Consider the following 25,343-nt stretch of genomic DNA (forward strand, 5'->3'; position numbering starts at 1 on the left):
GGAAGAAGAAATTTAAAATAAAATTGCAAATAATCAATCAATCAATCCGCGATTTTTCTTTTGTTCCACAATGACTCATGACCCATAGATTACACAATCCAACATTGTGTAAGAGACTAAGACATTCGCCGTGACAGAATCTGTTTATATTTAGTCGTTATGACGCTTAAGATTATTGTCCCCTCTCCTCTCCTCCCCTCTCCGCTCTCCGCTCCCTCTACAAAGTCGAACGGCGGAGTGATAGTGATTCGGTTATGGGCGGGTCCTGGGACCAAGAGCGTGGAATTGTGACAGATACATACGTGTAAATTGACTGTTTCAGCCAATCAGAATCGAGAAATGTGCATGCCGTTGTATAATGCTTTGTAAAACATGCTGCTCTTATCTCTGTTGTGTTAGTGTGTGTGTGTGTGTGTGTGTGTGTGTGTGTGTGTGTGTGTGTGTGTGTGTGTGTGTGTGTGTGTGTGTGTGTGTGTCACGCCCCCCACTGGGTCCCTGGTGTAGTCTCTGCCCCTGTGCACAGTACACCCTCTACTGTGCACAACAACCCCAACGCTTGTCCTACGACACCAGCATGTCATGTGGGGAGATGGAGGGTAGAGTTTCTGGCTGAGGTCGTACCTCTCCTGAGAAGACACGGCTAGATCCACAAAGAATGGATTGCACGGAGCAAGTTGCACCCTTACTTACAATTCATTATGAATTGAAAATGGGGGAGCCTGATGTAAACAAGACGAAAGTCTTTCTCTGGTCTGCATCCCCTTAACACTTTGTATGCCACTCACAGCTTTTCTCAGGTTTTTGCCCCGACCGTTGAATGCCACGTCACGAGTATTCTCAGGTTTATTTTATTTATTTTTTTATTAGCGATCTGAAATCATATTGCATCACGCGAGCCTACCGTTGGAGATCCAGGGACCGCCGTGGCTCAGATGTGAAAAAAGCGCCCCCTATCGTCTCCCAGATGGTAAATCACCCTTTTGGAATGGACTCAATGAAAGTGAATGGGAGAACGGATTTCTGACTCCACATTTTACTTCTCACTGATGCAGCCGGGGTCTACCAGAGTTCATTCTGGAGCCTCTGAGCCACGGCGAATATGGGTTATACTGTACACACGATGGATCAATACAATTATCGATTTTTTTGAATGGCGATCGGAAATTGGAATAAACCATTTGGATACCATCTGACCTCAGGTAAGGAATCTATGTTATCAGTGTTAGGATAATCAGACTCGTTTTCACGGATATATAAGCGTTTATGTGATATGTGATATGGCTTTTTTTTACTGTAAAAGCCATGAGGAAATAAGAGCAGCGATTATCAGCGCAAGGCACGAGCGTGCGTGCGCACACATATACTATCGATCATCTAGCGTTTATTTGAAAAAGATTCATAAATAGGCAGACAAATGACAACGTTCTGGAATATTCCAGTAAAAGGCGATTATCATAGGCATGGGTTGTTTTTTCCCCGACAACGGGTGATTTTCAAAATGCTATCAAACGGAAATGAAGCGATAAAAAAAACAATCTGCCTTGACAATGTTGACTGGAAAATGATTCTTTGATAAGCGACAGGCAGATTAGACACATAGCCATAATTTAAAACATAGATTAGGCGATATTAACGTTAACATTGGCCGTGGATGGTGGCATGCAAGGGGGTAAAAAGGAAACACGGCTGGCGCTCAGAGTGTTAACAATTGTGTGTATTGAGCCGTACTGTTTTGTACCCATTCTGCAATCTGTTAATAAAAATGTCATTCAATCAATAAATCTGCACGTGATTGATTGAATGAACATTTTATTAACAGATTGCAGAATGGGTACAATACAGTACGGCTCAATACACACAATTGTTAAAGTGGAGATGAAGCATAGCGATAAATACATATTCATAGCATCACATTAGTATTTAGATAAGCCACAGAAAAAATCACGTTATAAAAATAAGCAGTTTCTAAGAAAAAACGATTTGTTATGTGCTTTTTTGAAGCATTTATTATTATGGGCGCGGCCATTTTGTTGCTGACGTCATGGGGGTGGTGTGGCTGTCTGCAACACTGCAGCTCCCTGCATTCTACTGACCACCTCAGGAGAATTGCACGCAGTAGCACACTGACCTCCAGAGGCTGTAGTTCGCAATGGATCTGGACGAGGCATTTGAGCCTATTAGAGTGACACCAGTGAGACGTGCTCCTCCTGTCGAGCCGGACGACGATGGAGAAAATAACTACATGCCTGTCATCATATGATGTCATAATCAAAATATTCTAGAACATTTGTGATGTCACAGTATGATGTCATAATCGAACATTCTAGAACATTTGTGTTCTATATATATTCAACAATTCTCTCAGCATTTCCTGGAATTTTTTTAGACTACAACATGAATCCAGACTGGTTTGACCCTCAAAATGGTCGACCGAAGTCAAACACATGTGGGTAAAGCCCTATTTTTGATAGTGTTTTTTGTCTATTTCAGATATATAGTCATCACAACTTCTGTACTGTATATAGAGTCATCACAGCTTCTGTACTGTATATAGTCATCACAACTTCTGTACTGTATATATAGTCATCACAGCTTCTGTACTGTATATAGTCATCACAGCTTCTGTACTGTATATAGTCATCACAACTTCTGTACTGTATGTAATAAATACATGAGTTATACCAGTAGCAGGAGAAACTGCTATGTAGCAGGGAAACTGCTATTTGTCCAAATGCCCTGGAATAACCAACTGCACAACCGGGGTACAAGGAATAACAACTTTATTTCATAAAGGTACCTATGCTAAACAATTATACAGAGGACACAGGATCTATTAATTAAAACCTATCATTACCCCAGCCCATTCACATCACATGTATATAGAGTCATCACATTTATGACTAACGTTCTGATACAGAGCAAGGTATCAGGTGAGACTAGACTTTCGTATTGTTTACATCAGGGTCCCCCATTTTCAATTCATAATGACATTTATGACTAGCGTTATGATACAGAAAGCTAACGTTATCGTACCTACTGCATATCACTACAGGTGGCTAGTCTAAATATAGACAGTCTGCAAAGATTATATGCGAAACACTGATCCAACACCCCTGATTATACCCCTTGCTCTGTTGCGGTAGAAGCGCGTCTTTGAGCTCTGTCTCTCCGGCGCAGGGCTGACGCTGGCCGAACTGCCTGGGCTGGTCTGTCCGTCTCTCCTGCACTATAGCCACTGAAGTCGAAGACCGAGGGAACAGCATCAGGCTTCAGCTGATTAGTGGTCTTCTGGACAAACCTCCCATCCTCTTCAAAGCCCCCCTCAACAACATAATCCGAGGCAATGAAATGTTGCCCGCAGATCTTCGTCCACTGTCCAACAGGTGGATCGCGCCGCTTCAGTGCAGCCAGCCAACGCGCCAATAAAAGTGTTTTTTTCACTGGTAATTTGTGGAAATGAACCACCTTTCCTCTCTCTTTCATGCGGTAAAATTCGTTCGAACAGCCGGGAGCAATACAAAAAGCACCACCGCGGTCCCGATGTTTGGTAGGCAACATTTTATTTACAGACTGACCCGACAATCCATAGGCATCTAACCAACAGTGTATACTAGGAGCCAGACCCAACCAGCCCCATGACGTCAGCAACAAAATGGCGGCGCCCATGTTCAAAACAGGGATATTATATTTGATTTTTCAGACAAATAAGCTAGATTTCACATTTGATTATAGGACCCTGTCTTACACAAGGTACACAACAAACAAACTAGGATCACATTGTTCACTGCTTCATCTCCCCTTTAAGGGGATGCAGACCAGAGAAAGACTTTCGTCTTGTTTACATCAGGGTCCCCCATTTTCAATTCATAATGAATTGTAAGTAAGAGTGCAACTTGCTCCGTGCAATCCACTATTTGTGGATCTAGCCCACAGTGAATGCTTACATACAGGTCAGTAGGTCTGTTGGGTTTTCAAAACGTCATGACCTCTAAACGCCTGCTTTTATAGTCTGCCACCAGACTCTTGATGTTAATGAAATCAAAAACCTGATTAATGAGACTAGGTTGTGTGGGGATTTCTGTGGTCATCAATAAGACGAACCAGTAAGCTCTAACTCTTATTTTACTGGGCTGTGTTTCCCAGTTTCTATGTATCTTAAAGGGGCACTTATTACAACTCTATGAAATGATAAGGTAGCAGTCCTTATAAGATTGAGTTATTCTTTTCATCGACATCATTTCAGGGTGCTGTAATTAACACAACACAAGGATTCAATGTCCCCGATGACATCACTGGTGGCCATATTAAAACTCACTTACACTCAATAACTGTCAAACTAAATTAATGTGTGCAAAAAGAGTTTTTGGATGTGTGTGAGATTATGTGCAAAATAAATCAGCATTGTTTTTGGCAAAGTGACCATTTAACGTTCTACAAAAGTTTATATGATAAACCTTTCAAGAGGAGCTTGTGTTTCCCAGGCTATACCTTAGCAGTTGCCTAAGGGACAGCTCAGCTGCAAACGTATGTGGTAATTGGAGCTGTCCTTCACTGTGGTGCTGAAAAGCGATGCCACCCAATCAATTGTCTCACTTGTTTAGGCTTATAAATTAAGTTTTAATATAACAAATTAATCTGATCTATTGAATAGGAAGCTATGCCTACTGAATATCATCTACTAATCTCTTTAAGAATCAAGATGAGACATTGTGATAGTTAAATAAATACATAATAGGCTACAAAATATAAAATAAAGAGCATCAATTGGGACACCCAGGAAAAAGGATATACATATGGGTGAATTGTTTTGTTCTTATTGAAACAAAGGTCAATGTTAATCTGTTTTGTCACAAAAGATATACAGCAACTGTAGCAGGATATCTACTGGACTTTTCTATGTGCAAGAATTATCATAGATGAAAAGCAAAAGCGTGACGGTGGACATTGATCTTGATTACTTCTATGCTGGGTGTGCAACAGCATTTGAACCTGGATCAGTACAAGAAATATGGTATTAAATGAAATATTGCCAAAGCATTTGATAGCCGAGTCTGGCCAGCAAACATAATGTGGTGGCAAATTCTCCAGCAGCAGACATGATGTGTTGAATTTTCAGTTTCAGTTTCCCAGTTCCCTTTCCTCAACCACTCACCCTTGCTCAGAGGAACAGAGGGCCTTATCATATACTATAGGGGGCTCCCTTAACACTTTCATGGCCAACCACGGGCCAACCGCTGAGCGCCAAAACCCGAGTATAGTCGGGTTTTCGATTGTTTTCATCTTTTTTTCTTTTATTCGATTTTTTTATTCTATACAGTCTCACGGACCTTGGTGTTACCATTGGAACTCATTCTGAGACCCCGAGAGTGCAATACCGGCCAAATCCTGCTAGATGGCAGTATCGCATACCCTTTGAAACCTTATTTCACACTGTGGGCCGGATCCACAAAGAATGGATAGCACGGTGCTAATTGCACCCTTACTTACAATTCATTATGAATTGAAAATGGGGGACCCTGACGTAAACAAGAAGAAAGTCTTCCTCTGGTCTGCATCCCCTTAACAATTGTGTGTATTGAGCCGTACTGTATTATACCCATTCAGCAATCTGTTAATAACATTTTCAATCAATCAATCACCTGCATGGTTTTTGATTGATTGATTGATTGAAAATGTTATTGTTAGGGTTTGAACCGACCTCAATCGCACGGCACAGACAGGAAGTTCAGAGTTAGCCAAATACTAGGGCGTATTTATTTACAGAGTCACAAAAGGGGTAAAGTAACAATTATGAAACAACAAGGGAGACTGCCATCGGCAGAGTTCTCTGCGGCTCTGCAGATCCTCCTGGTGATAGCGGTGGGGGATCGGTATTTGACGTTGTAGCGGCTCTGCAGATACTCCCAGCTTTAACTCGAGGTGGAAAACAGAGAGAGAGAGAGATATCAATAACAGTCCAACGAAACACAGAGGCAGTGTGGTTCCCTCCTCCCTTAGCTGTGTCCAGAACCAATGAACAGTAACAATCTTCAGTGTTCTCCACAACACACAAGTTAGCTGAGTTTAGTGCAAACAGAAATGATATCTTCAGTGTCTCTTCAAAACACACACTTCAACTGAGTCCAGTGCAAGCAAAAATTATAATCTTCGGTGTTCGTCACACACACAGACAGAATAATCCAGAGGGGTTTGGTTCCAACTCACCCAAGCGCAAACGCGTAAAGCGGGTAAACGAGGCGCATCTCCAAACGGGGAACAAGGTTCTCATCAGCGGAACTCCACAGAAAGTCCTGGAGGGAAAAAAGACGAGGCACAGCAACGGGGAAAAAGCAGGCAAAAGCAGTTGTATTCCAAAACGACCCGACATCGATTGAAGGGAAGTCCCAGTATAAAAAGCCTCTGGGGCGCTAATCAAAAACTATGACAGGTGCGCGCTGGAATTGATACTTGCTCCAAAAGCGTGTGGCGGGGAATGCACCAATAAACACAGCACCTTAAAGGAGCGGAGCGTGTGGCGGGGAATGCATCAATCAACACAGTACCTTAAAGGAGCGGAGCGTGTGGCGGGGAATGAACCAATCCTCAGAGTTATTAACATATTGCAGAATGGGTACAATACAGTACGGCTCAATACACACAATTGTTAAGGGGATGCAGACCAGAGAAAGACTTTCGTCTTGTTTACATCAGGGTCTTGTAAGTAAGGGTGCAATTAGCACCGTGGTGTAATCCGCCCTGTGTGTTACATTGTATTATGGTCCGGGCGGAGAATTTAGACCAAGCCAAGTGAATCGCTTCATCCGAGCACTTTGAAACGCGTTCAGCACACTTCATGCATATTTTGTGCCAGTTCATGTCAGGGACCCGATGGACATCAATACTGGAAATCGCGATCAGACAATTGGAATATTCTTTTTGGGATACCTCCTAGTAAAGGTAAGGACTATATGACATCAATCCTACTTTGATCCAACAATGATTTCACATTGATCGCAATGATCATATCAGAGAGTCAGAGTCAGAGATTTTATTTGCCATGTATGGACGAATCCACATTGGAATACAGGTACAGAGCAAACACTGTGTGTCTACAACTAATCCAATACAGGAGCAGAGTAGAAACAGTACAGATTTTTTTTTTAACACAGACAGTATAAAAGGACAAAATGCTAAAGTTGATATCAACATCCCCTAAAAGTGCATATCATAGTAAAGTGCATAATGCATAGAGGCACAATTTACAGTAAAAGTGCATATAATCAAAGTGCATGATGCACAGACACACAAAAACAGCACTTCCACAACCTGACTAATAAGACACCAAAACAAAAATAGGATAATATACAAATCTAGTATTTGGAGTTATTCAGGCTGCGCACAGCACTGGGGAAGAAACTCTTTGTAAACCGAGAGGTGGAGCATGTGATAGAGCGGTAGCGTCTGCCCGACGGGAGGGGGACAAAGAGGCCTGCGGCTGGGTGACCAGAGGGGATATGTCACGTACTCCAAAACGTATGCCGTTGCTGACGATCAGAGCATCAAAAAATTACGCCCCCACCTTTGATGCATTCATGATGAAACATAATACCTATTATATACCTTTGATTTGGAAATAGTAACGTGTCCAGGCGAGCAACGTGAACGCCTTTAGCAAAATTCACATAGCGCTCCATAATGCAGCTTCCAGGAATTAGCCAGGATCACTCTGAAACTATACAATATTCACCACTGGATCAAACGCGAATGTATACATGAACAAATTTACTCTTTTTTACATGTTGGATGAGAGATAGTGACTGTCAAATGAGCCATAGTATTGTCTCCATAGCTATAATATAGAATATAGATATAGCTCTGCAAACATCGTGACGCACAGGGAAAAACCCTATCTTTTAAAGCGTGGCCCATTGACTACAAGGATGGATGAAATGGCTGGCGCTGAAAAGGAAATGAGGAAAATAAGGGTACTGGGGTGTAAGAAAGAAGCAAACAGAACACAGCCTAGTTTGTCTGCTTGCAAACAGTGGTAGGTGCCAGCAGAGGCAATATGTATGGTGGCTTTTATAATTTGCATAGGCTAATTGGGACAAGCAGTGCACATTACTCAAGATTGTAGGATAGCCTAAATATGACATTATACTATTAATAATATTATCACATTATTATTACTTTATTATAGTCATTATGATGGTATTATATGGTGAAAAGACAAACATTCTCTTCATGTGCTCTGCACAGAAAAGTTGTTTTGATGATTAATTTTCATAATATTAAACTAATGATATAATTTGAGCAAGTAGGCTAGTAGTGTAACTATTCAATTGAAAAGCAAAATGTGTCTAATAAGGCTAAAACCAACAGCATGAGAGGAGTGCATTGCTAAGGGACGAGTGTCTTCGTTTCAGAAGGTATACCTTAGTTAAGAAGGCTCTGGGAAAGTTAAAGTTTTGTCACATATAAGGTACATGTACATTATAATGAAATGCTTGATTCTGTATGACCCTCCTGAAATTGTGTTTCATACAGTCAAAAGTAAAATAATAAGGACCAAACACTAAAAAACTAAAATGTACAAAATGCAGAACAAAATGCAAAATGCAAACAGCAACTAAAGGAAGACCTTAAGGTAGAGCTCATGACGCACATAGCGCAAAGGAGGATCTGGGAAACCCAGTCCTGACTGGTTTTAACTGGAACTGACGTTCACTGTTGTCCTTTACGGACAGAGCGTATTCATGAATGGCCTTTAGTCCCATTAAAGCCATTCAAAAATGACGGCATCATTTCAATAATGAACGGTGGTCAGAACATAAAGCTGTTTTTGTGAAATCCTATAAAATCTCAATTATTCTAGAGATAACCATTCTAGAGATAACTAGGTTCTATTTTCTAACTAGCCTTCTATTTATGTATTTATGTTTTGCCCTATCATGACGTTTGTTTTGTCGATTCTCAACTCTCTTAGACTTGGATCTCCAGTGGGAGTCACTCCTTGCACCACTAACAGAGAACACAGTGCTTCTGTTTCCATGTATCTACAGCAGGAAGACTGGGAAGCCGTACCTCCACTAGTCCACTAGTACAGTATATTATAGTACAGTGGGTATTACAAGGTCCTCTGGGGCTAATGAGATGCTCATACATGTTCATAACAGCTAGGGGTCTACAGATCAAAGTAGCAAGAAAGCAAAATGGCTCAAACTGAAATTAATGAATTTAAATCAAAGATGCAGAAAGTTAATTCGTATTCATTTGACACACGGCATTAACTGGGCACAAGCTATCCTGGCTTTACTGAATAATTAACTGGACTGTCTCCAAGGCTGGGACTGGCTGTCCACTCTTTGAAACCTTAACTGTAATTAAAATGTTCAATCATAATGCGTTATAAATGTGTTTATTTTTTATTTATTTTTTTATTATCTTTTTCCCCCTCCTCTTTTTCCGATTTTTCTCCCATCCCACTGTTAGTCGTTATGCCAATTCCCAACTCCCTTCCTGGTTGTTGCGCACCCCCCCTACTGTTGGTCCGAGAGGCCGGAGACTATCACATGCTATACTCCGACACATGCGCAGCCAGCCGGCAGCCAGCCTGGCAGCTCAGATTCTCACTGGGAGAGTGTAACGTGTGGAAGGTCACACTACCTCCCTCCAGATCCTTCCTTCACTGAGCAGGCGCCCCGACCGAACTGTAGGAGTATTTCTCTGTTTACAACGCCCAGGACCCACCCATCAGCTTTCCCACCCTCTAATACTGCCAATTGTATTAGTACGGACGACCAGCCAAACTGAAAACAATGTGGAGAGCTGGATTCGAACACGCGAACCCAGTGTCTCCAGCATTGGTGGTGAGTGCCTTGCCCACTGCACCACCTAGCCGCCCATAAATGTGGTTGTTAACACTTTGACTGCCGGAAAACGCTTAAAAGCGCCATTCCCGGCCATGCTCAAGTTGCCGAGGACGCTTTACAGCGTCTTTAATATCAATATTTAAAAAATCAGAAATAAGGAATATCAAAATAAAAGCACACGTTGTTTAGAAAATGAAATTACAGCACTATGTTATCAATTAAATGAATGAATATTATCAACAAAAGCAATGGAATTGTTTCTGTATACACATTTATAAAACAAGGCATATTTAGCCAAAATATGTTGCCAGAACATGAAAAGAAAATGCGCTCACGTGCGCTTTGGCAGAGATCCGCTTCTACTCTGAAAATCCGCCCTCACAGAGATATGTTGATGCAGCAAAGGGGACACGCTTTATCAGAGCAGCATTACACAACACTGGGTACTCGTTCCGGACTGATCCAGAACTTTGCGAGGGCCTGTCCACTGTCCAGTGACCTTGACTTTGAGTAGCTCGTCACACGAAAGATCATTGAGCGCCTCCTGGCTGCATTCTGTTCCTACAAAAAGCCATCAAGCTGAGTAAATACCCCCAAATCTCCACTGATTATCCTGGAGTGCCACTAACAGAGTTTCCAGCACATTATCAGCACATTTCTCTGCCAATGTGCTGTTTTTGTCTGCAAGGAAAATCCGTGCTTCTTCTCCGAGTTAACAAAGGCGAATACTCTGCCTCGAGATCAGAGGCAGAGCCCAATTCATTGCGGCCAACCAGCAACACTTCTGACAACAAACCTATCCATTGCGAGTCCAGGTTACACACAAAAGACCAGAACCCCCTCCCGCAATTATAAATGCGCAGGGTGTAGTGAGATGTGTATTGGAATACGTGTCGGCCTCCATTGATGAAGGGGCGAGAGTCGCGAGACATGGCAAATACACACAGCTGCCGGGTGGAAAACTCTATCTGATTTTTTTTTCTTGCCAAGGCGTGACCCCACTGTCACCTACCCGCGACCACACTTTGGGTCGCGACCCGTAGTTTGAGAACCGCTGCTCGAAAAATTTACTAACTATACGATACTATAAATTTCCCTGGGTGCCCTCAGTGTCACCTTTACTAGCTTTCCCAATTCATTGTCTATGGAGCACCTTCAGACTATATACCTGATGACATCACAAATGAGAGTTTTAGCACTCTAGTTTTTGGGTTTGAGAGACTTGTTCATGTTCACTGAGATTTCTGGACTGTCTTAGACCATAGGAATAACCATAGGAGTAACATATACTGTATGTTCCTCTGCAACAGGCGTAATAAGTCATAAGGGCCTATCTCAATAGCAGACCAAATTACATCCGTAAAACAGTTATATTTCATATGGCTTATCGCGTCCCGCTCAAGCCTATTGAGATACCCCTTATCTCCTTGTACCTACTGTACACCACCACAAACACAACTTATACATCCACACCTGACCGGGTCCCGCCTCTATGGAGGCGTAGCCTATAAGACCATGGTCATGGTCACCAAACACCCTTCCTCTATTTTCGTTCCATCATATTATGTAACTAGTAGTATGAAAAAGATTGGAGGAATTGCGTAATGTTGAAAGCTTACCGGAGGGTTGCGTGCCCCTGGCATCTTCGAGGCATGTTTCAGCGACACGACGGGCCTATGTTGATGTTCCTCATCTGTCGGCAGCCAGATCAAGGTGCAGCGTACAATGTTGGCTATCGAGCCGGGTTGTACAACGGTGAGCCCTGTGTCATTAGGCACGGGTATTAGTGTTAGTAATGCTGGGTTGTTGTTACACAACCATGTTGTGTGTTGGCGCCAGGGGGGGATGGTTTGGTGAACGTTCACTGCGGTGAACGTTCACTGCGGTGAACGGGTTCCAAACGGTCCTGCAAGCGTGCTGTTAAACAACTAATTCTAGCTACATGCTAATACTAATGCTACATGCTGAACTCTACTGCTACGCTGTTCTAATGTCTCCGCCGTGAGATGTTGTCACTTCTCCCTCCTCTTGCCCGGTTCATCAATGAAGGTCAGTCGGTAGCTGATGTGGGGGTTTTGCTGAGTCCTATTTACCTTTTTACGGGTAAATGGGTTGACAACAGGGTAGGCCGTGGCTAGGTAGCCTAGCCAGGTACGTTACCTTTGTGTTCCGGCGGGGTCTGTTGAACGGTGTCCCCATCTGGGAGCCGATGCGTGAGCTCGGCGGTGTAGCAGTAGAGCTATACTACTGCAGGATGGGACTTAACGGCGGGTTAGGGCTCAGCTGGCTAGTTCCTATCCACATTGGCGTCGGGTAGTGGGGCTATGGGTCCAGCCGACATTGTAAACATGTTGCGTGTTGTGCGCAGGTGGTTGTTGATCTGGGTTCCACATCGCCTCACGCTAGGCTGTAGTAGTGTAGGGGCTACTGTTTTGTTCTGTCACTCTGCTATGAGAAGGTCTGTCTATGCTACAGCTTTCTCTCCTCTCAACCATGCATGCTGACGGTCAATCGGTGTCTATTGGGGGAGTATGCGGGGGGGGCTTTGTTTACCTTTTTTGGTAAATGGGCTAAGCTAGGGCTGGTGTGCTGTTGTGAATATTTTGAATGAAGGCGGGACTAGTTCGCTCTGGTCCGCCTCCCCTTAACGTTGTGTATATGGGTTTGCTCATTCTACAGTATTTTGTGGTTTAGTTCTTTTATTCATTTAACCCTTTCATGGTGCACACCACAGTGGAGGTTTCTGTTTGCAACCACCAATGGTGCTCCATGTTAACATCAGTCCTTTGCTTTTGACATATTGAAACAGTGCCCCGCCCGGCCGACGCCATGGGTGGGTCGGCCAGGTGAGTGGCTGGTGGGCTGCTAAAGCCTGTACCGCCACGGTATGGAATTGGCAGCGATTAGAACTGTGTTTGAATTGCTGTTTTTTCTATTAAAAAAATGGTGTCTGGTGGCGGGGCCTTGAGGGCCAGCCGACGTCGACACATCGTGCGAGGTTGTTGACGTTATTAGCTTTGACCCAGCCGCAAGCTATAACCGCTCAGGGTTCCCCTCTCCGCAGGGGATTTTGGTCTTCTGCTGGAGCGCGGGCGGTATTGTCCTAGGCCCCACACCGCCTCACACCACGCAGCCAGAAGAAGAGAGAGCACGGCCTCGTCAGCGGCGATGACGAGGCCCTCGACAGGCGGCCATGTTTTCCCCCGCCGGAGGTATCCTGGGCGTTGAATCGACAGGTGTCCACAAGGCCGACAGCCTTGGCGGCCGAGGGATCGGCCATGTTGGATGGGTTCGGCTTGAACAACAAGCCGTCACCGTCCTGCCGCGAGCAGCCCGCTCTCCGATCACTCCCTTCCCCAACACCAGCGGAAAAAGTGGGCTCTGATTGTTTCCTTTGGCTGCGGGATGCGTGCCTTCGTTGAAGCGCGGGCGGCCCCACTTTTCGCTTCTCATGGGGACAGGGGCTGACACCCAGTTGATGGCTGAGCCTGGGTCTGTCCGTGAGACACCATAAGCTGTGTTGGTTGAGCCTGGTGTTACGTCTGTCAACTATAAGTGTTGTCAGCAGGGGGGCTCGAAACCTTTTGAGGCACACAGTGCGGGCTTCCCCGGCCTCGCCTTCGCCAGGCCAGGTATCATGTTGGTGCCTCCCACTCCTGAAAGATTGGCAGTGGTCTCGCAGGCACGCGTGATTTGGGTGGTAGTAATATCACTGCAGGGCTACGGTGTGTAGGAACCCATGGGGTCCTTACACCTTGCATGTCCGGCTGCAGAACAACTCCTCAGCATGTTCTGGAGGGGTGTTCAGTGGGGGGGCTTTTTTCACCTAGAAAGCCCCCCGTATCAAACCGGCCCTTACTGTCGGGGTCCCCCCTTGGGTGCGATTGCCTCATGGGTGGTGTCAGGGTCAGATGTCCCGACACGGAACGCTCTGCTCGCACGGTTCCAGGGTTGGCTACACACAGCGGGTGGGACCGGGCCAACTATCTACAGTTCCTGGCGGACCTGCGCCACATGGCGGCGGGTGCGTTGGGAGTGTCATCACATATGACTACGGCAGTACCATATGTCGAGGTGGATGGAGAGAACGCTGAGGCGGGGACTTGTGTTTACACAACCCCACCCGTTTTCGGGTTTGGTACAGACCCTATTGTCAGGGTCTCCAGCAGTGACAGCTCTGGTCAACGAGATCCAATCTCTGTGGACGAAGCAAGCCATCGTCGTGGCGTTCTCCTCCCGGTGTTCTCTGGTGCCTGAGAAATCGGGAGGGGGGGGTGTCAGACCCAGGCTGGACCTGTCCCATGGCAAGGTTCAGCATTTTTTGGATCGTCTCCTACCTGTTGAACACTGTCAGGTGGGGGTCTGGTTCTCCTCCATAGACCTGTAGGATGCGTATGCGCATCTCCGATCTTCCATCCTAGGGCTTACCTACGCTTCCTTTGCAGGGTTAGCGTATGAGTACCAGAGGCTGCCGTTCGGTTTTCTCTGGCTCCCCGCATCTTCACCAAGTGCGTGGAGGCCGCACGGGGGGCCTCTGCATCGCCAGGGGTTACGGAGTGTATTCTGCCCTGACGACGTTCGGGTCCTTCGCGGTCAAGGTGGATCGTCAGGTCTCGTACCAGGCAGGTCCCTACCAGCCTGGGGTTGCTGTAGACTGGAAGTAGAGTACTCCTCTTCCCAGTCAACGGTTGGAGGGCTATGGGCATCCCTCTCAGAGCGTGTTGTCAACACGCTCGGGAGGTTCCGTCCTAGAACGGTTACGGCGCTGTCTCACGTCACGTTTTTCACCGACGCCTCCCTCGCTGGTGACGCATCGGGCCAACGCAGTAGGGGGCAGCTGGCAAACCATGCTGCCCGGTCTGCGCTACGTTCAATGTGTTGGTGTTGAAAGCGGTCCTTCTGGTCCTCAAACGGTGTTGATCAGGACGGACGATACAATGTCAGTGTTGTGTATCGACAGACAGGGAGGAGTACGCTCCCCCCGTCTGCACCAGGCGGCGGGCGGCTGGCTATGGGCATCCTCCATCTGCGCGGCCTGAGGGCTCCCCACATCCCCGGCAGGGAGAATGTGGGTACAGGTGTACTGTCGCGGGGCGGTCCTCATCCTGACGGGTGGGGATTACGTCCGGACATAGCCAGGCAGGTCTGGGACCGATGCCGTGCCGCCTGGGATTCTTCCCCATACATCTGTTAGGTCAGTTGTTGGGACGGGTACGTTGAGGGGCGCAGGTTCTTGATCCTGATGGTGTTACCATCCGGAATGCGCATGCTCCCTCCACTGTCGCGCTTATGCGGGCAGATGACGTATGTTCCAAGTGTGGTGTAAGGCGGGGGGCCAGGACCCAGTCTCCTGCCCCCTGGATGCTGTCCTTAGTTACCTCCAGTCTCTCCTTGATAGACTGTCGGCTTCGACGGTGAGGGTATATGCAGCAGCTATATCCTCCTATCATGAGGGATTTGAGGGGATGTCTTGTTCAGCCACCCTCTTGTGAAGCGTTTCCTGCTTGGCGCTCGACGCGTTAAGCCGGTGCAACGCTCCTTGGCTCAGACTTGGGATCTTCAATTGGTACTCGGTCGGTTGTCCTTGGCCCCGTTTGAGCCGCTCGAGCAGGCGCCGTTGGAACAGCTGTCGTTTAAGACCGCGTTCTTGCTGGCCGTCACCTCCGCTGACGCGTGGGTGTGCTTTGTGCTCTCTCGGTACGTCCAGAGTGCCTGTCTTTCGTCCGATTGCGGTGCCACTCTGCGGCCTAATCCTGCCTTCGTGCCTGTAAATATCCGGAGTTCTTCCGCTCCAGGGATATTGTGGTTCAGGCGTTTCATCCGCCTCCTCGCGGTAGTGAGTTAGATGCGGGCCTTCACCTGTCATGTCCGGTCCGTGCTTTGGGAATTACCTCAGCCGTACTCAGGACCTCGGGTCACCGTTCAGCTTTTTGTCTGTCACGGTGGTTCTCATGCCGGTAAGGCACTATCGAACAACGCCTGTCCCATTGGTTGTGCGAGGGCATTGCCCTCTGCTACACGTTGGCTGGGCAGGATCCCCCTGGGGGCGTCAGGGCGCACTCCACTCGTGGGGTGGCTGCCTCTGCCGCTCTCCTGGGTGGGGCTTCGGTGGAGGATCATGGTCCTCCCCGGGCCCCTTTGTAAGGTTTTACCTCATGGACATGACCGGGGGTTCTGTCTCCCAGGCGGTTCTGGGGTCTGTGGCCTTTCATGCTTCCCGTCCTTTGGTAGGGTAGCAGGAGTGTGTGGGTATGGGCCACAGTGTGTTAGGTCACACGTGGTTCCGCCTGTGCTGTGTGTTCAAGGGGTTCTAGTTCCCTCTTGTTCGCACTCAGGTGGAGTTGACTGCGCCCCCCCTTCGTTAGGAAGGATGAGGTGACAGGGCTCCCCGCACCCCTTGATGTGGGCTTACGGGTCCTCAGGGGGTACATCTGTCGGGTCTCGCATCCGCTCTAACCCATATCTCAATAGGCTTGAGCGGGACGCGATAAGCCATACGAAATATAACGATAGGTTATGTATATAACCTAGTTATATGAGTATTGGCTGAGCGTCCCGCTCTAAGCGGCCCTGAGTTCCCTTTTGAGGGATCTTTTACTGGAACGGGATTTTGGCGAGGAAGGGTGTTTGGTGACCATGACCATGGTCTTATAGGCTACGCCTCCATAGAGGCGGGACCCGGTCAGGTGTGGGTGTATAAGTTGTGTTCGTGGTGGTGTACAGTAGGTACAAGGAGATAAGGGGTATCTCAATAGGCTTGAGCTGGACGCTCAGCCAATACTCATATAACTTCATTCACTTCATGAAAAGACACAAGATGTTATTTAAAGGAGCACTTGACCCACAATCATCATTTGTATATCTCACCCTGTGATGCCTTGAATTCATGAATATCTCACATGTCTCCATGGTGAGTGTAGAATCCACAAAATGGTAGAAATACTTGAATGAATTGACGTTAATGGAGATTTGGTTTAACAACAGCCAAACTATATCAAAACACAAACTCTCTCACAATCTGTGCAGCATAATCCAAGTCTCATTTATCCAGTCGTATGCTCAGTACAGTCACAACGTTGTGAATAAAGTGGAAAATCATTAGCCTCAGTGGCTTCAAGGCGCATTGCCCAGTTGCCTAGCAACGGTGTCCTTATGACTTCAACCTGTTGAGACCACAAACTCATGGGTTCCATTTGAAGGCAGCATTTAACCAGACATATTTACGTTAGCAAGGTTAGGTCGAGAAACGAGAATAGGTCAAAAAACCAATTCTCTATTAACTTCAATTCATCAAGTATTGCTATGGTTTTCTTTGGATTCTACGTTCACCATGGAAACATCCCAGAAGATTTCTTTTTTTAATCTTTTGAATCCAAGGCATCACAGGGTGAGTAATTGATATGATAATCTTTGGGTGAAGTGCTCCTTTAGTGTTATAAGAGCTTCTAATGTATACAACTATATCACATTAGAATCCATTATTCCTGAATGATATACAGTATGTGAAACGTTACAGCGTTGTTCTATTATAGATAGGAGATGAATATCTAATGAACACACTGTGACACAGAAGACACTGTTAAAGACCCAGTTTTGTGAATCTTCCTAATCTATTTCCCTCCCAACAATCATAAACATTGTTCATTCCAATTTCATAGTCAGCTGAGTGTTGCTGAAGATGCTACGGTTCAGCTCTGTCTAAACGAATCAGTGCCTTCGACTGAAATACACATGGATAAATGGCGTCCGTGTGTTTTAGGAGGCTGCAGAATATCAGCTGGAGTAAAATAGAACTCTATTTTGAATGTACAATGAAAGATTATTTTCCATTTCAATTGCTTATCTTTGATTGGGCATTTATGACTTGAAGGGAAATTGTATCCGCAGGTTATTACCGCTCAGCTGTTTCTAGCAACATGTTGCTGGTATTAAAAAAAACCTACACGGAGAGGTGTTTTGTACGGAAGCCCTAAGGCCCTAAGGCCGTACATTCATACATTTTATTTGCTCCGTTTTCCCGTGATAACGAGTTAATTTAATTAGTTTTCTCGTGATAACGTGATAATTTTCTCGAGATCTCGAGAAAACGAAACAATAGTCTATATATTAAATCACTGCAGGAAACATCATTCAGTGTCGCAATGTCAGAGGAGCAGGTAGCCCCGTTCGTGACTATGATGCACTCGGTGCATCACAGTCACGAAAGGGGCTAAGCAGGAGGATATTGATCACCGCGTCACATATCTCTTCAATCAAGGCCTGACACAGGCTGAAATAGATTTATGCCTTGCTGTTACAGATAATATATACAGATTAATGTGCCTCAAAGTGCAATCAAAGTGAGCTCTCAAAGAGCTACGGGAGGCTGCAACACGAAACTGGCCCCTGTATGTCCAAACCCCTCCCACCCCCTCCTAATGTACAATTTCCTCCCCATCATATGTATATTTTCTGTTAGGATCTCTGTTTAACAGTACTGTATATTTGCATATCTTGTATGTCGCAAATGTAACAGTACTGTGTATACCTGTATGTCATGTACCCCCCTGAAATAAATTAATCCGATTTAATTAGTTTTCTCGTGATAACGTGATAATTATCTTGTTACCACGGGAAAACCAAGTCCGTTTTCTCGCGATAACGAGAAAACAGAGTAAATAAAATGTATGAATGTACGGCCTCTTGAACTTTTGAAATTACTTCATATTGTTTTTTTTTTTTTTTTATCTTTTTCCCCCTCCTTCTTTTTCCGATTTTTCTCCCCTCCCACCATTCCTGGTTGTTGCGCACTTTCCCCTACTGTTGGTCCGAGAGACCGGAGACTGTCACATGCTTTCCTCCGACGCATGTGCAGCCAGCCGGCAGGCCAGCCTGGCCGCGCAGATTCTCACTGGGAGAGTGTAACGTGTGGGAGGCCGCACTACCTCTCTCCAGATCCTACCCTCGCTGAGCAGGCTCCCCGACCGAACTGTAGGGGTCGCTCTCCACAACGCCCAGGACCCACCCGCCAGCTTTCCCACCCTCTAATACTGCCAATTGTATTAGTGTGAACGGCCAGCCAAGCTGGTGACAACGCCGGGAGCTGGATTCGAACACGCAAATCCAGCATCTCCGGCGTTGGTGACGAACGCAATCTCCGCTACGCCACCTGACCGCCCGACTTCATATTGTTAAAGAAAGGGAACTTCACTCCTGTGGCTGATCTGGATCCAGTGCACTCAAAACATTTCCGCAGGTGTCAGTACCTTCAGTGGCCTGACTCAGGAAGTGTCACATGTTAAACGTGTCCCCTGGTCGCGCTAACAAAATTGTTAAGTCTCTCGTCGAAGAAAATGACGGAGTGAAAGGCGCGATGGGAAGCGGTGAGTTTATGAACGTGAAACAAGGAGAGGATTGCGTTTTCTAAGGAGCTTGTAATGGGATCTTTTGGCTCCATTCCTTTCCAAGAGCCGTTCAAAAGAATCGCTCAAAAGAACCGCTCTGAAGAACCGCTCAAAAGAACCACTCAAAAGCCGCTCATCAATATTTTTTTTAGGGAGCAAATCTTAAAACAAAATCTTTGGTTTATCCACGGAATAATCACTAGGATAGTGATAGGATAAGATTAGGATCAGATTCAAACTTAGATACTTAACGAACCCCCGAAAACAAAGCCTCAAATCATTCAAATGTATATATGATATCCAACATGAGTGTGATATTAAGCGTCCGCCAAAGTTTGAATAAAAAAATATAGGCCTATATTAAGGTGATAAGTAGGGTTGGGTACCGTTCACATTTGAACCGATACCGGTAGCTGTGAACTGATACCGGTATTTTTTCCGGTACGTTAGTCTCTAAAAATGTAATCTACCTACCTCAGTTGTAAAAAACTCGGTACTACCAACGTGATTCGGTCGATACCCTTAAAAGTACCGGATTCGGTACCCATCCCTAGTGATAAGACGTCCCTAATCTGTCCTCGACCATGTGTGGCCACCAGAAATGTCCCTGATTTGTTATCCGGCTGCACACTTAAAACTCCGGGAGAGGGGTTTTTGACTAGCTTGTAGCTTTCTACTGAATGCACAGAGAGGAAATTGGTATCCATCTTCTTTGTTATGATAACATAACAGGTATTGTTCTGAATACAGTGGCCCATTTCTGCAGTGGCCCATTTCTCTGTGCACTGCTTCCTCACAGCGAGTTGACAGTCTGAGTGAATTATCTACACATCTACCAGTCACTTTGCTCAGATTTAGCGTTCCTACTCAGTGGGGTCAAAGGTTATCTGTCATGTTATAGTGGAGCTGCACAGGGAAATGAGGTTCGCAGCTCACTGCTGGGTAAAGACGTCTAAGCACTGAGCGAAGACAAAACAACTCACTCTTGAGCTCAGTGAGGGTCTCTCCCAGCATCCGCAGCTCTTTGCTCTTCAGCTCCACCTCCTGCTCGGTCACCAGGCCGTGGTTGACCGATGAGTCCCTCTGGAGCTCCTCCACCGAGGTCTCCAGGTCACTGGGGGGAGAAGAGGGAACGTGTGTGGATGTCATTAGAGATTATCAGAAGGGTACCACCAATCACAGATCAAATCAAATCAAATGTATTTGTAGAGCCCGAAATCACAAGGTAATGTCCCCATGGGCTGGACAAGTCTTCTTTAAACAAGACAAGAAGAAACATCACAATAAATCAAGAACAAAATCCACCATAAAATCCAAATATGAAACACTCCCAGACATTCCCCAGCGAAGGTAAGGAAAAACTCAATAAAAACCTAGCAATATAAAAAAAAAAAGCACCACAGGTGATGTGGAGGATAGAAACCTTAGAACCTTACAGATGTTTGGTTGAGTTAGTTAGACCCATGACACCTCTTCTGATGTCCCTGAACCACAACCCCTTCTATACCTGTCCTCTACGGTGCAGATCAGACCAGTGCTTCATTTATCCAGTATACCAGTATATTTCTCAAGATACTAGATGGACAGTAGCCTATTGATTGATTGTACAATAAATGATTATTGATCAATCGTTCAGTGATTTTGTTGGATGACATTTGAATATGTCATCCAACAAAAGAAGAAGGTGTACTTGGTTATGTATCTCAGGACTAATGATGAAGTGGAGAAGGGGAGATGTAGTGGATGTCCTTTACGGGCATCCATAGCTGTTGCTGTAAGGCGTGGCGCAGTTGTGTTAGATGAATAAAGACGTTACTTGAAATGGCCACGCTGTCTGAGTCCTTATATGAAACACCACCTAAGCTTTACCACATGGTGTCAGAAGTGTTCAACCCATGTCAGAAGGGTTAACCCGTTACCTAGGAGACGAAGAGAAGAGACTGGTCAAGCGGCGAGAGAGATATTACAGGCTATTACAAGAGATAGCACAACAGCTAACGTTAGCTAACTATGTCGGACGGCGAAGGGGCACCAGCACCGGCAGCAGGTCGCGCGCAGACGGACAGTTTCCATGTCAGCGCACCGGAGAAGTTTGACTGCACAGACGGCAAGAACTGGCCGAGATGGATCCGGAGGTTTGACAGATATCGTGTCGCATCGGGACTGGATAGGAAGGGAGAGGCTTTCCAAGTCAATACGCTGATATACTTCATGGGAGATGAAGCGGAGGACATTCTAAATGCTACTCAGCTGAGTGCACAGGAAAGGCTCGTATATGCAACTGTGGTTACGTGTTTGGAAGAACATTTCGTATGGCGACATAACGTCATATTCGAGCGTGCGCAGTTTAATGTACGTAAACAAGAGCCAGGGGAAGCCGCGGATAGCTTCATAACGGCAGTGCATAAACTCGCAGAACACTGTAACTTTGGGGTGTTGAGGGAGGAGTTAATCCGGGATCGCATTATTGTCGGGATAAAAGACCTGGCCCTTTCAGAGAAACTGCAGCTAGACGCTGACATGACATTGAACAAGGCTATCAGTCAAGTGAAACAGCAGGAAACCGTGAAGCAGCAACAGACTGTGATGCGGGGCGGGGCTACACACACAGAGGAAAGGAGAGAGGTGGATGCGATCTCTCGTCCATTCAAAAAGAAAGAGGCATATGGTCACAAACAAACAGGGTATACCAGAACAAGACAGACAGAGACAGTCAAAAACACAGAGAAATGTCAGAAATGTGGTCGATTTTCCCCCCATAGCTGGAGAGAATGTCCAGCTAGCAATGCAGAATGTAGAAAGTGCCACAAGACAGGGCATTTCGCTGCAGTGTGCCGTTTCGCACAGCCAGTGTATGAGATGCTAGAGGAGGGAGAGTTACAACAGGACACCCTTTTTCTAGGAGAAGTGAAGGATCATGTCTCTGGCTGGCACACAGACATAGAACTCAATGGAGAAGTGATCTCTTTTAAAATAGACACAGGAGCAGCGGTCACTGCTATCCCCACCAGACTATATAAATATAGCAGAGACGGCCCCTTGATGGCAACAGATAAGAAGCTATATGGGCCCAATAACATGGTGCTGCAGGTAGCAGGGCAAGTCATATGCCAGCTCAAGAGCAAAAGTGGAACGGTTGCCCAGCCGGTATTTGTAGTAGATTCTTTAGTCAGACCCTTATTAGGTCTGCCAGCAGTTGAAGCCTTGCGACTGGTAGAGCGGGTTGATGAACTGGAGGACCCAGGGGACTTTTTCAGGCGTAAATTCCCCACAGTGTTCGCAGGCCTGGGGAGGCTAGAGGGGGATTACTGCATTCGCTTGAAGGAGGATGCAGTACCATACGCACTCACTACTCCACGCAGAGTGCCTATACCACTAGCAGACAAAGTCAAGGAGGAGTTGGAGAGAATGGAAAAAATTGGAGTAATTTCAAGGATAGAAAGGCCAACGCCGTGGTGTGCGGGTATGGTACCCGTGATAAAGCCCAACAAGACAGACATCAGGATCTGCGTGGATCTGACTAGACTCAATGAGGCGGTATGTAGAGAACGACACATACTACCATCGGTAGAGCAGTCATTGGCTCAATTGAATGGGGCAAAGATCTTCACTAAGCTAGACGCACGCTCAGGGTTCTGGCAGATTCCCCTATCAGAAGAATGCAGAGAGCTCACCACATTTGTTACTCCATGTGGCCGCTTCTGTTTCAATGTCCTGCCGTTCGGGATCAGCTCTGGTCCAGAACATTTTCAGAGGCGCATGTCGCAGCTCTTGGACGGGCTGACGGGCATAATATGCCACGCAGATGATGTGCTGGTATGTGGCGTAGATAGGACCCAGCATGATGAGAGGCTCACTGCGGTCCTGTCCAGGCTTCAGGAAGCCGGCCTGACCCTAAATGAAAAGTGCATGTTCGCACAGACAGAGTTGGTGTTCGTGGGCCACAAAGTCAGTGCAGGGGGCATAGCGCCAGACCCAGAGAAAGTGAGGGCAATAGTAGACATGCCCGCTCCACAAAATGTTGCAGACGTGAGACGGTTCCTGGGCATGGCCACATACATGGGAAAGTTTGTACCTCTTTTCACAGACACTACCAAACCACTACGGGATTTACTGGTGAAAGAGAATGCCTGGGTGTGGGGAGAGGTGCAGCAGACAGCCTTTGAAAAGGTGAAGTCTGATCTGGCCTCAGATAGGGTGCTAGCACAGTACAGGCCAAATGCTAAGACAAGAGTGTCTGCAGATGCATCATCTTTTGGAGTGGGAGCAGTCCTCACCCAAATGCAGGACAACAAGGAGTGGCGCCCGATAGCCTATATCTCACGCAGTCTCTCTGACACAGAGCAGAGATATGCCCAGGTGGAGAAGGAGGCGCTGGCAGTAACATGGGCATGCGAAAGGCTCAGCTCGTATATAATAGGCCTTCAATTTACCATAGAGACCGACCACAAGCCACTGTTGGCTCTGTTAGGTACGAAGGCACTAGATGACTTACCCCCAAGAATCCAGCGCTTTAGGCTTAGGCTACTGAGATATACATACCACATAGTATATGTCCCAGGGAAAGCGTTGATAACGGCAGATGCATTATCAAGGGCCCCAATCGTGCGCACACTGACAGAGGAGGAAAGAGAGCTGGAAGGAGAAGCACAGGTGTTTGTTGAGGCAGTACAGCAGGGCCTACCAGCGTCTAAGGCAAAGCTGCAACAGATTGCTGAGGAACAGCAAAAGGACTCTGTCTGCAGACAGCTTATACAGCAGTGCAAAAAGGGGTGGCCAAGACAGGAGGAACTGCCACAGCAGCTAAAGCCCTACTGGATCTACCAGAGTGAGCTATACTGTGCAGGAGGCCTTTTAATGAAAGGACGGAGGATAGTAGTACCAGAGACTTTGCAAACAGAAATGCTGGCACGTTTACATGAGGGACACATGGGGATATCTAAGTGCAGAGCGAGAGCAGAGCAGTCAGTGTGGTGGATGGGCTTAAGTAGTCAGATCGCTAAGGTAGTAACACAGTGTGAAACATGTGTGAAGAGTCAGACACGGCATCCAGAGCCAATGATACCATCGGCATTGCCTCAGCGGCCGTGGCAAAAGGTAGGGGTGGATATGTTTGACCTAAAGGGCACCACCTACCTGTTAGCAGTAGACTACTATTCAAGGTACATTGAAATAGAGAAAACCCCCATTACCACAACTAAAGGAGTGATCGAGGCGTTAAAGGCCATGTACTCCAGACACGGGGTCCCAGAGGTCCTGCGGAGTGATAATGGTCCACAGTTTGCGTCAGCGGAGTTTGCCGCCTTTGCCACAGATTATGACTTTGCTCATGTGACAAGTAGCCCGTACTTTGCCCAGAGCAATGGAGAGGCAGAGAGAGCTGTCAAGACGGCTAAGTCACTGTTGAGTAAGAATGAAGACCCACACAGGGCACTGTTAGCGTACAGAGTCACACCATTGCAGCATGGACCATCACCTGCTGAGCTCCTGATGGGCAGGAAGCTCCGCTCCCCACTGCCACAGGCGCCGGCCCACCTGAAACCACAATGGCCCAAAACGAAGGCCTTTCAGGAAAAGGACTACCAACTGAAACTGAGACAGACGCAGAACTTTAATGAGAGACACCGGGCCACACAGAGGCCGGAACTGAGACCGGGTCAATCGGTGTGGATCTCCACCTCAAAACGGCCAGCTACGGTGCTCAGGAAGGCTGACACGCCACGCTCCTATGTGGTCCGGGCAGGAGAAGAGGTGGTGAGGAGGAACAGGGCTCATCTGCAAGCTCTCCCTGAGCCACAAGAGACACCGACTCCACAGGAGGAGCAAACAACAGAGGAGGAAATAGTGCCAAGCGCCCTGACTAGAGAGAGAGAGAGTACAGAGACTAAAGTGAGAGACGTTCCGAGACGGCAGATAAAGCCGCCAGAATGGCTCAAGGACTACGCTCAGTAAAAAAAAAAAAAAAAAAAAAAAATGAGTGCTTCACCTTACAGCTAGAAGGCACTTACCTGTATTATCTGTGCAGGGATGTTATGTAATGTTACATCATTATGGTTCTCTTTAGAGTATTTCAACATATACTTGAGGATGTTAGGTTTTTTTCCTGGGA

General features: G+C 46.5%; 1 protein-coding gene across 1 annotated transcript in view; it reads right to left on the reverse strand.

Moving 5' to 3' along the window:
- The window catches only part of LOC311235397 (SRC kinase signaling inhibitor 1-like), a gene marked incomplete at its 3' end in the record, with an annotated part of 164,224 nt that overhangs the window by 31,814 nt on the left and 107,067 nt on the right, over positions 1-25,343 (reverse strand). Inside the window, exon 12 of the mRNA XM_084322852.1 lies at positions 20,218-20,348. Coding sequence (XP_084178978.1) covers positions 20,218-20,348 — 131 coding nt within the window. The remainder of the gene's footprint in view (positions 1-20,217; positions 20,349-25,343) is intronic.

This window comes from Notolepis coatsorum (genome assembly GCF_963971535.1).
Source record: "Notolepis coatsorum genome assembly, chromosome: 10".
In the NCBI taxonomy this organism is placed as follows: domain Eukaryota; kingdom Metazoa; phylum Chordata; class Actinopteri; order Aulopiformes; family Paralepididae; genus Notolepis; species Notolepis coatsorum.